General features: G+C 30.8%; 1 protein-coding gene across 2 annotated transcripts in view; it reads left to right on the top strand.

The window, feature by feature from the left end:
- Positions 1–13,014, top strand: part of LOC123303106 (epidermal growth factor receptor kinase substrate 8-like) — a 51,608-nt gene that overhangs the window by 6,913 nt on the left and 31,681 nt on the right. For both annotated transcript variants that reach the window (XM_044886206.1, XM_044886205.1), the window contains exon 8: positions 1,102–1,219. In XM_044886206.1, coding sequence (XP_044742141.1) covers positions 1,102–1,219 — 118 coding nt within the window. The remainder of the gene's footprint in view (positions 1–1,101; positions 1,220–13,014) is intronic.

The raw sequence follows: 13,014 nt of genomic DNA, 5'->3' as shown, positions 1-13,014 counted from the left end.
AATAATAATGAAATAATACCTCCTGTAAATAAATAAAAATAGTTTTTCTTTGCCTATAAATTAATATTTTTAGCACATGCTGTACACAAAATATAAGTATATTTGTCTGTTATTCTGTTATTCTTTTACACATTTGGGGAATATCGTTTGGGGATTATGTAATACCCAGACGTTCAACAATATATACAAGTCGATTGAGCATCTCAAAGCTAGTCAATTTTAATCGTATATTGAATTAGTACTAAATTTTTCGAAAAACTAGAACTTTGTAGAAACAAATAGTCTTGGATCGCTATATTTTATAAGTTTTTTTATAAGTAGAGAGACATTTTTGTTTCAATTTTATTAGGCAACATTCTATGCTTCGTTAAAATACACTTCGCTTTCTTTGGTTCTTCTGAGCTGTATTAGGGCTCGTTTTAAGAATAAAGGCGTGATTTTGAACATGACAAAAACTCAAAGTATTGTGATCACACGGAAAAAACATAACCAATTCTTTAATTCCACTTTTCTCAATTCTATCACACCCCAAGTCTTCGAATATAGCGCATCTTTAAGTTTTATTCTTTACCTGTTATCTTTGGTCCTTGTAGATTTGCGGCGAAATTTTAGTGAGTCAATTTAGAAAGAAATTTAGACCGCGTCCTCAATCTGTGCTGGCTAACACCTACGAAATTCATAGCCTTTCTAAAATACCCTCAGGCCGCAGACCTATCAGGATCCGTGATAACAAAAGTTACATGCCAATATTGTGTGTTTTTAACTACATTAAAATTGTCGCTTTTTTTTTGTCGTCGAGTATTTATTTTGAACATTAATTAGAAGTAATGACTGTGAGAATGGAACCAAATGTTGAATTTTTTTTTCTCAATAGAAGAGATAGAATTTTCTTGTGGTTTTCTGTAAGTTCGTTAGTGTAGGAATAGGTACTATTTGTTAGGTAAGGCACTAGTAGAGTAGTGAGTAGGGTTGTAGATACCAAGTACCAAGTACCATGTTCATCAGGTTTAGGGAACACCAACAATATAAAGATTTATGTACATAAATATTAACGCAGGTTAGTCCTTTTTATAGTTGTAAATGACCATATCTATTCTGCAGGAATCATCAGTGAGTGGACGTTATAGCGCAGGCGCCAGTAATAATTCACATGAGCACGCGGCTGGACCACCACATCCACAATCTGTAGCTGCTGATCGTGTACGGAAAGAGCATCTCGGTAAGAAAGGAGAGTTCCGTTATTTCTAAAACTGTGATGTGCAGTGCAATCAGTTTTCTGTCTTTTATTATTTGTGGCCATCGCATCACACCATTGAACATTTGAACAACCATTTGATTTTGAACCATTCGCATCACTCGCAGCGCACCGCCAAACCAAGCACACACAACTTTCCCTCTTTAACATTTTATATTTTAACAATCAACAATAATACTTATATTACTGTAACTGTAACTGTAACTGTTTACTGTGCTGTTTCTGTTTAGTTTAGTTACGATACGATTATGTACGATTCAACCCGATTCAACTCGATCCAATACCAATCCATGCCTCCCTTCCTACTCCCTCCCTACTCCATTCCTCATATTGTTTGTATTTGTAAATAGGTTTGTTTTATTTATGTCTTTAATGGTTTTACTCAAAATGTAAATAAGTTCAAGAAGTCGATACAAAAACACCATTTTTTGGAATGGCTTTATTTTCCAATAGTTTGCAATGGAATGGTTTGATTCACAGGCAAAATAAGCCATAATCTTCTTTGATATACCTTTTTGAACTTCCATTTCGAATTTGAACCACCGTCAAGCCCTGGGTAGAATTCGAAAGCCCCGGGTAGAGATTTTACTTTTTAACAGTTTTCTTTAAAATTCGTTAAATCGTTAAGGACATAATTAAAACAAATCTAATAATTTATAGTTATTGTTATTTGTGCCACTCGACTATAAAGTGTGTTAAACATGCCATGAGCCAGGAGCGTTACAATCACGCTGTATTGCATTATCATCCACGCCACGCATTTATTACGTATTTTTTTTGCTACAATCAATATTTGCGAAAAATTTTCTGTTTGGTTTTGATTATACGAAACATGAAGTGTCTACGAAAGAATGTTGGAAAATTTACATTTCAAAAAACCGTCTCATACCCAAATACGTTATCATTTATACCGGTATTTTTCTATGTACCGGGTGTCAATGTTTTTTATAAAATTGTAAACAATCCGAAATGTAAAACATTTTGGTGGTAATTTTGCTATCACTTATTCAAGAATTCTAGGAAGAGGGATCGACCCAATTCTTGAATGTTCCAATATGTTTTTTAGATTATTCGTATCAGCATAGTCATCAATTCCCAAAAATAACAATTAGGCCAAGATTAAAACCTTTGCGATGATTGGAAGAGTTGGTTTGCCATACTTGGCAAACTGTATATGTCTTGACCAAGGCTTGTAAAAGTCAGAATTGATTTATAAACCTCGGCCAGCGTTCGAGCGAAGTTTGTGAAACGAGGAAATGGCAAATGAATGGTAGCGTAATCTGAATTCCATCTTCAAGCTTGTAATTTTCTTCTTGACAAAATTCAAAATATATATAGGCTAAGTTGGCAAGTCTCGAATTGAGATCGAATGAGAGTTAAAATTTAAAAATAAATATAATTTTTGGTCCTTCAAGCCGGATGAAAGAAATGTTTATATGAACACTTACTTAAAATTAGACACTGGGTATATAAAGTTTAATATATAAATAAATATATTCATCATTAAATATACATCATTTTCAATTTTCGCAAACACAATTTTCGTGATAATTCGTCAACATAAATAATAATCAAAACACATAAAATTCTATGATCACTTGTAATTCTTGTTGTTTTTTAAAACATAAATGATTTGTGAGCTTGAGTTTGAGTTTGAATTGGAGATGTGTGTTGAGTGTCTGTATAGGTATATCTGTATAGTATGAAGAATGGTGAAAATCATTTTTGTGCTTAAACGAATTCACGAATTCATTTTCATAAAATAATTGAAAAAATTATCATATTATATTAGTATTTAATATTACTGGCTTTGGCTCCACTACCCGAACCCCGAACCCCGAACACCGAATCCGAATACTGTTAACTGTTTTATGAAAATTACGGATTCAAGTCGATTTTCTGCTACAATGATTCACTTATTTATTATACTTGAAAATTCATTTATTCAAAAAAAAAAAAAAAAAACTCTATCATTCATTGACTTATAAAATATTATACTGAATAATAAGACTTTCTAATGGGATACAAAACCCCCGACAAATGCAATTTATTACTTGTAAACCGATTTTTTCAAACTTTGTTATAAAATGTTCCCAAATGAGTCGGTTCGACCATTTAGGGGCTACGATACCACTGAGAAACACACAGACGCACAGATAAACACTTTAAACTTATTACAATCCTTCTTAAATCAATATCAAAGTGATGATCAAGGACATCAGATGAGATGAAAAGGATACTCAGAGAGCTACCTTTTTTTTGGGACAAATTTTTGGAAATATTTTAATTGAAATTGAATTATTGTTTTGAATTACCTAATTATTTTACCATTTCACTTTTCGAAATGAATTGAGCCAGGTTTTTTTGACCATTCATTTCCATAATCATTATTTATGTGTCATAAGCTCGCACTCGAAACATAACTATTTCAGTTTGGGGGTTAAAAATGAACTTTTATTCCTTATACCAATTTAACTGAATTTTTGAAAAAGTTAAAACCAAATTACTTTTTTTCCAATTTGTTTAACGAAAATTAAAAAATATTATTGAATTACACATGAAAATTAAAATATTTTCATTTGGAAAACCAATACATGCGTATTTAATTTATATTAAATGAAATACATGGATTAGTGATTGTTAGCTAGTATTGTGGAATAGAAAATAATGAGTTTCCATGGTGAGAATTAGTTCATGATATTTGAAAATTCATTACATCAATTCAATTTCAGAGAAATTTTAAATTGAATGTCAATCCAAATCAAAACATTCAGTCCAACAACAACCTATTTTATTATTAGGTCGTTTCAAAAGTCATGTCCGTTTTATTAGTCTGCAATTACTTTAAACTGCAATATCTCAGTGAATACTTTTCAAAAGCTACTTTGAATTAATTCACTTTTACCAACGTAACACAAGTCGATTAATTCCGTTCGCATAAAAAATGTGTGCTCGGGATTCGATAAAATCGATGAAGTTTTTGATCTGGTATTGATTGGCGAAGATTCTACCAGTGAGAAAGTTATCGAAGTGCTTGAAAAGATGGTAGTTGATTGTCGAAAGGTCCAGGGAGTATGGTGGGTGAGGCACGTTTCATAAATCCCCGTCCAAACGTACCGACGGGCTTTGTCGTGGAAGAGCATCGATCCTATTCTGTTGATCAGTGCCGACTGACGCAATTTTCGATACATTTCGCAATAAAACTGTGATGGTATGACCCTGTTGCAGAAAGTTTTAGTTGAAATTTTTGACCTTCCAATATGTTTTGAACCCTTGCTCAGCAGCCTGTTGCCTGATGACTATGTCTGTGTCCTTGAAACTAGGTATCCACCAAGTCATCTCTTCTCACTCTACTGAGTGAACTGCACTTTACTGAAAACTGAATACTGAACAGACTGCATGAAAAATCCTCTAAATAAAAGGAATCAATCAAAAATTATTTTCCATCCTATACAAAATTTTGAGCACACTCAATAGATTTATGACACAAATCGATTATAAAAAAATAATTAAAATTTTATAAGTCAATGAATCGATGAAAACTTTTTAATTTTTTTCCTCTGTTTATTTACCCAAACATTTTGTCAAACAGTAATTAGAAAGTATAATTAATTTAAATCAAAAATAATTCTTTTTGTTATCAAGAAAATTTTTTTAATATGTTACCTTTTTTTTTTTTTTTTAAAAAAAAAACAATAAATTTTGTCAATATTTTGATGTATATAGAGGAAAGTGGTCAAAATCGTACTCCCTAGTTTTAAAGGGCTAGTGAATTATGATAAAAGATTTGTTCATACGTTTCCGAACATAAAATCTATTTATAATCAATTCTGGTAACCGGTTTCATAACTGGTAATGAAAAAAAAAACGATAAGGGTAAAATTATATTGGCTTTATGTATTAAAACTCGGTGTGACAGACCTTTCTGCCACGATAGGTGGCGATAAGAGCTGTTACATCAAAGTTTCCTGAAAATATATAAAATTTGCAATAACATTGTCTCTTACAAATATTTCTGCCAAGATAAACCCTGGCACATCTTGTCCATATTGTATCTATCGTTAAATAGCATTGATTCATATGCGAAATTTTTTGTAAATCCCGTGTAAATGCAGTTTTACTGTCACGGGAAAAATGCACAAAAACTCTAAATAAACATAATTGCCTATTTAGTTTAGAAATAAATTTAAATTTTGTATTGGTACCATTTATGAAACTTAACCTTAAAATTAACCTTTTAAATAGTAAAATTTTCGCAGTTTTATAAAATTATAGAACTGTTTGGTTTAAAAATATTGAAATGGTTTTCCCAAGACCTAAATTGAAATGGCAGTTCTGATTTTTAACGCTTTAATTGATGACAGATTTTGCATCAAAAACTACGAATTCCGGTACGAAATAGGCTACTCTCCTCTATATATAATTATATGCATAAATTTAGGAAAATTCAATTTTCCGATAGTACAGATTAACATTAAAAACAGCAGCGAGTTGACATACATTTTATTAACAATATTTTTTATCATATTATGATCAGCCTAGTTTTTAAAAATAGATTTTGTAGTTTTTCCATTTATTAATGTCCAAATAAATTTTTTTTTTCAATTTATATTAAACAAAAAACAAAAATAAAACCAAAGTTGAATTATATAATTTTTTTTTTTTTAAACGTCACACTTCAAAAGAAAAACTTTACTAGATTTGTAAATTTAACGAAACTTATTCCAAACTGATTTAGAACACCTCGAAAAGGCTTAGAAAATGGGATCTTTGGGGGTGGGGGGTTACTTTAATGCTTTATTCGAACCCGCTTCCATCAATTCATTCCTTTTGGCGATTTCTGTTTTCAATTCGGCTCGATTGTATTTATGGTCCTTCGAGCCGGATAGATAAATGTACCCAATATCAACATAACACTTCACTATTTGACCCCAATTTATGCGCCTGCTTATATAACATGTATGTAATAACCTTTGCCTAAATTGTGTATCAAAATATTATATATTTTTCTGGGAATTGAGAGTTGAGTTGAGAGATTTAATTAAAATTTATTATGATTGAATAATTATTAAGCTTTGGCAGCTTTTGTTCAAGTATAATTTGATAGGCAACTATATTTACATATATGTAATACATACTGTGTTGTATTGTCTGCCTATATTCCATGTTTGAATAATTATTCGTTAGAAATTAAAATGATTATTTTGTAAGCTAATAATAAATAATATACATCAGTATATAAATTAAATAGAGACGAAATTCGTTATAACGACCTATAACCTATATATTATGGCCTTTATATTCGACAGTCGCTGCGTAAGTGCAATATGTAGGTTCTTGGTTACTTACTTAATCACTTATAATAATTGTGTTTTAAAAGAAATGCCAGAAAGAGCTCTTTTAGTAGTTTTTAGTCTCAAATAAATGGAAGCCAGAGGCCACCATAATTGTGTTGTTTTTTCGCCATAATTATGTTGTTTGATGCAAGCACTGATATTCCACACATTCTATATAGGGTATTTCAATAATTAACTCAGCCAATTGTTTGTTTTTACTTGTGTGTAACTATGACCCACATGATGACTCCTCCTTAGGTCCGCGATTTAGTAAGATCTCACTGGATATTCAAAAAAAAGACGTAATATGACTAAAAATTTAGTGCATAATGCTGAATAATTATACTAAATGTTGGTCATTTTAAACAACAAACTGTAACGATGGTTATTCACTATAACCGATATATCGTTATAACCGATTTTCACTATAATTTCGATACGTAAATAATTAATTAAAAAAATTTAAATAAAAAAACATTAATTAAAAATAATTAGTAATTAATTTTAAAAAACGAATTCTTTCGTATTGTTTTTCGTTAAGATCAGAGAAGATTCAGATATATGAGAATCAGTATCAAAATCCTTCCAAATAGTACAAGAAGTTGAGAATTTGAACTAGAAAATTCTCAGAGGTCTCTGAACATTTGATTTATAGGTAGTTGAAAGCATGTTTAGTAATATTTCAAAGTTACGGTAAAGTGAAGCTTGATGAAAAATTAAAACACAGTTTTCATTCGTCAGGAAATTGTAGCCATAAACGTCCAATCCAATCTCTTTGTTTTTCATGAGCTTTATATAAAAACACACTTTTCCGATTTAATGCACGAGATACGATTTGAGATATTTTCTCAAAAAATCGACTCAAGGGTTATTTATAACGTGAAAAAAGTATTTAATTTTTCATTTTCTATTTTACAATTTTTATCAAGATTCGCATGACTTTTTAACTTTGAAAAGTTGTTTAACTAATCTTTTCAGATACGTATAGCCAAGTTTTTGACCTTTTTTTGACCTATGAGTTAATTTTTGTGAGTATAATGCTTGTGCTAAAAACAAATATACTTGTTTTTCTTTCAAATGAAAAATTTTGTAGTATATATATATTTATAATATATATAAACATATTATTAAAATGTTTTTCATCAGTTTTTCATCTATCATTTCATTTCCACAGGTAAAAAGCTGGGCAAACTTTTGATATTTTTAATATCACTTTTAAGATTTATATTTGTATGTACATGTTTTTCGCTATCTTGCTTATATGTTATATGTAATATATACACGAAATTATCCGAAAAAGAATTTTTCGTTTTTATTTTAATAATTTTGAGCTTAGAAAATAAATTTTTGTGTGTACTAGCAATTATTCTTTTGTGTGTAAGTAAAAAGTCGATTTTTCGAAATGCTGGGGTTTATATTTGAACGCCAGTTTGCTCAGTCTTTATTTATTTATTTTATTTTTGCATACAGCATCGAGTGAGAAACGGGATATTGTTCAATAGATTTCTCGTCAACGTACGAACGCCTATACACCACGCTCTTGTTAGCTTTTTTCCGGTGTACCTCCCTACCCCTTCCATACGCTTAGAATCTAAGAATAAGTTCAAGAAGTGAACACAGGGATTTATGTAATATGCTTGTTATATATTTCAATTAAATTGCATATAAATTGTGACAGTAGCGTATTCATAGATATCAAGAACTGAGGGGGCGACTCATTTTATTTATAAAATAATCAAATTTTTAATAAAGGATGCATGAACGTGTATGGTCAAGTAATTTCAGATCTTTGGCGATAAAAGACGAAAAGTAAGAATACAATTTTACGATATTTGGCGTAATTTTCAAGATATTGAAAATTGAACTTAATTATTCGATATTTCAAAAACCAAGGAAAACGACAAATTTTATTTTTATTTCTCGTGTACATTCATGAAGTTATAATAAAAGTTCTCATATAATAATAATTTCAACCCCAAACATTGACTGGTACCAATTATATTATGCTCCCATCATAAATATGAATACGCCACTGTACTCTAAAGTGAAATAATATCGATTGAAGGTATCGCCAATTTATTTGAAATGGATAATACTCATTAACTTTCTAAAACGCTCTTAAACGCTTATTTTATATTAGTGTACAGTCAGAACAAGTTATGACGACATTGAGAGCGGCTGTAGCGACTGTACGATTACGTCATTATATCCGACAGTCGCTGTGATCGATATATTTACATTTTTTATTACTTACACAGACAAATGTTACCAGGAGCTAATTTGGTGACCCTTCAAATTTTATTGTTCCAATGGTGTTCTAAACACCAAATTAGCTCCTAGTAATATAAAAATTAATTAAGTACTTGATACTTTCAACTCATGCGGCCGTATTGTTTATAAAATTCAAAAGAAATTGAATACGACTCAAAATTAAGTGGATAATATATCAAAATAGTAAATATTGGTCGTTGGTCGCTATAACCGATATATGATTTTTTCCGACGTAATTATAGACGGTATGTTTAGCTTGAACTTTGTCATTGGGTTGTTATAATCGGTTCGTCGGTATAACTAATTTTGACTGTACGTTATATGTTTTTTAATTGCTTTTATGGAGTTTCATAGTTTAAAAAATTGAAGGTAAGTTGTTTTTTCAATAATTTTATTTTTTTATTTTCCATTTTGCTTGTTTTGTGAATTTCTGCATACCTATTAATGTTCAAATATTATACACTTTTAATAATGATTACAATTTATTAATTCCTTATAAATTCAACAGTATTTTAGCATAAACACAAATTTAGCCAACTGATAAGTTCATGGGAGGGAAAATATGTAAAAACGGAATGAAAAATAACTCAAAAATCCAGAAACATAGCCAAGAACACTCTCTATTAAATTGCCTTGCAAACGAAACAAAAAAATAAAATAAAAATCGGTTCATCCGTGTAGGTGCTACGTTGCCACAGACAGAGAGACAGACAGACAGACACACATAGCGTTCAAACTTATAACACTCCTTTTTTTAGTTCGGGGGTTAAAAACTCCATCGTGAAATAAAAAAATTAAAATTTAAAATTCGGCTACAAACGACTATGTTAAATATTTGATAATTGAAGGCACCAGGTAGTAGGTAGTTGGTAAACCTACATCGCACACCCCGCTCGACTCCCTTGGCTGTTTACAATTGAACATTGTAAATAAACTGCACCAAGATATACCTACAATAGCAATTTTCTAATTAACCTTTTGTTTACATGGTCTAAATAACAATTTTATTTCTAGATAAAAGCTTATTGAAACGAAATGTTCTTCATGATTACACCGAATAAAAAAAAAAAAACAAATTATATTCATACCTTAGGCTGTTTCACACTACCAGTACTCGTAGCTCGACCCTAACCCTATGTAATACGTTAGTATCTCTTCAAAATTACCTCATGAAAAAAATGAACATAGTCCGGGTATCTGAAAATTCGTGGCTCGATTCCTGGCCGATAATTTATGGTCCAAGAAGGATGTAAGTAAATGAGTAAAGGGGGTATTTATCCCCTTCTGATTTTGATGATTCTTCCCGATTAACGCATTTGACAGAATTTTATTTCAAGGTTGTCTTTGGAAAAAGTAGTATGAAGCCAAGAATAAAAACAATTCGATTATCCTTAAAGCAAAGTGGTTATTGGATGCCTAAAAAAGTATGCGAATGCGTGCCGTAAATAGACTTTGTGGTGTTCCAGCTTACCTTTGTTTCTTGAGCTTTTATGTACGCCAGGGAAAGATGATTTCAGTGTTCTAGCCACCAAATGAATCCTTATAGCAACATAATAATTCCTAGCAACTAATTCATACTAATGTTGATTACAATATACGATTAAGATTAGTTCAGAATCTGATTTTTATAATTAATAGTTAACGAAACAATTCTCAGAATTATGATCCAATACATGCCATCTATGAATACTAAACGAAACTGAACGAAATTAATATTCTAATTATGAATACATATAGTGTCACCTATTAATACTAAACGAAACTATTTGACATTTTTATGACTGTCACTTGTTTTTTCAGTTATAAATATCTTTCTAAACACTCTTTCTAAACAATCAGTGAAAATTTCAAAATAAACTTTCGATTACTTTTCTAGTTTTGGGACCACACCATACGGGAGCTTAATTTTGATGTATATAAGACAAGTAAGCTCACACTAATTTAGTGTTGCTCATATCTGTATGGTGTTGTACCTACACCCTGTGATAGTTAAATAAAAAAAGACATCAAAGAATCAAATTAAAAATAATTAATTAGTTGTGTAATGAATTCATGCATCATTCTTTTATTAATATGAATGAACTTTCTCTGTTCCAGCCACAAGTGTTCAGTGTTCAGTGTACACTCAGGTCTGGTTCCTAGTACCTACCTACCTATCTACCTATCTACCTACTATCATATAGTTTGCTTAGTTTCAATATACAGTCAACAAATTACAATGTTTTATACAAACTGCTACCTCCTTATACAGAGTGTTCTTTTATTGACTGCAGAACTTTCGCTTCCTTAATAAGCTGAGAAAAAACAGAAGAAAATGTTCTTTTCCAAATTTGGATTTGAGGCCTACTGTTATATTAATCAATTAATAAAAAATACATTGCTCACTACAAATTCAAATTTCTCTAGCGCCTGCACTAGTCTTTGAGAACGATATGTATATAAGAATCTTGAGTATCTTCGTAAGAACTGACTAGAAATACTTAGAAAATCAATAGTGAACCCAATAAGTAATATAAAACATACACTTTGATTTGAAATTACTTACGGCTATATACCATACCTATACCTATAGGGGAGAGTATAGTACCAGCTGCACCCATCCAAGACTTTTTATCCTCAACACTATGTATTTTTAAATATTTAAAAATAACGATTGTACGTATAAAACATGGTACAAGGTATATGGTGTAAATATTATAATGCACCATGGATCATACTCTAATTAACCTATAATCATTTTATCCGATGTAGTTTAATTAAAGTATTTAGATTGTTCGATTACATGGTTCTCTTACAGACATCGTCTGCTATGAACGTCTGGTTACTGGCATTTTTATTGATCCAGGGTAAATGCAACTTATAAAAAAAGGGAAATAATCATCATAGATTAGTGGTTCAGACAGTACGATATTTGATTCAAGATGCATGATGGTGTGTCTTATCAAACTTTACTCATACTGCTCAGAAATTGTCACATATTTCTATTTTACTTGAATGCAAATATACATGGACTGCCATTCTAAACATTGATTGCTTTTTAGTAACTAAACTTTATCTTCATATAATTGCTATCTCATAGACAGCAATTTATGTCGAGAAAGTATCGAATGAATCTGGGTACATTGTATTTGTATCCTTGGTACTACATATTACCCTTATATATTATAAGCTCAATTTTATAAACAAATTATTAATCCAAACATATATAATACAGGGTAAGATTACCACAACAAGCACCGTACCGCACCCATAGACCATTGTCGTTCGGAGAGGACGGTTAAACGCGGCATTTGCCTTTTCCCGGTCTTTGAGGAACAACTTGAGAAGGTTAATAAATTGAAATGATACACACAGTAGCGGACTAATTATTTTTCAAATAGAAATGTTGCTAGAGGCTATATTTGGTGGCACTAAAAATTATTATTTTCCTGGAGAAAATGATGGCATGTAGTAAAAGCACAATTTTAACTGGAGCCTTTAATCTTTGGGCGTACCAAGGGGACTTATTATTGAACTACTTGGCTTCTCTTTTACAGTTTTTGAGAAAAAGGGAACCATGTTGCCAATTCTCTCTCATCAATTTCTCATAACGTGTTTAAAAAAGTATTACTTCAGAAATATTTTTTTTATAATGAAAAAGAGCGAACTTTGTTAAAGGGGATTGTGGCTTTAAAGGAAGGCTTTTAAGTAGGGAGTCTAGAAGGCAATTGCTCCTTAGAAGACTGCATAAATCGATAATTGGTGTTTCTTTTTAATGAAACATCCTATATAATAACTGATTACAATATTATACAATATGTATATTCTCTGGAGAATATAGAAAACATTTCGATATGCAGTCATCATTTTACCTAACGTTACCTAACGGCAATAGGTAAGATATAGGGGCAACGGTAACCGTTATTGTAACGTGTATAACGTGCAACGTGTAACATGTAACGATACCAGTAACGGTAACGGAACATGGTCAAGATAAAAAAAAATGAATTAAACCATTATTTTATTATAGTATTCCCATTTCCCACTTCGTTTAGATCCCAACTTTTTTTAAATGAGTAAAGAATCCTGTAAGATTAGATAGGAAAATGGTTTTCTGTGAAACTTTTTCTAACTCACCCTAAAATGTTATTTTGGTCAGTCTGATCATAAGTT

Source organism: Chrysoperla carnea, chromosome X (genome assembly GCF_905475395.1).
Source record: "Chrysoperla carnea chromosome X, inChrCarn1.1, whole genome shotgun sequence".
Classification (NCBI taxonomy): Eukaryota; Metazoa; Arthropoda; class Insecta; order Neuroptera; family Chrysopidae; genus Chrysoperla; species Chrysoperla carnea.
Note: the sequence above shows the minus strand (reverse complement) of the source record. Positions and strands in the feature narration are given on the sequence as shown.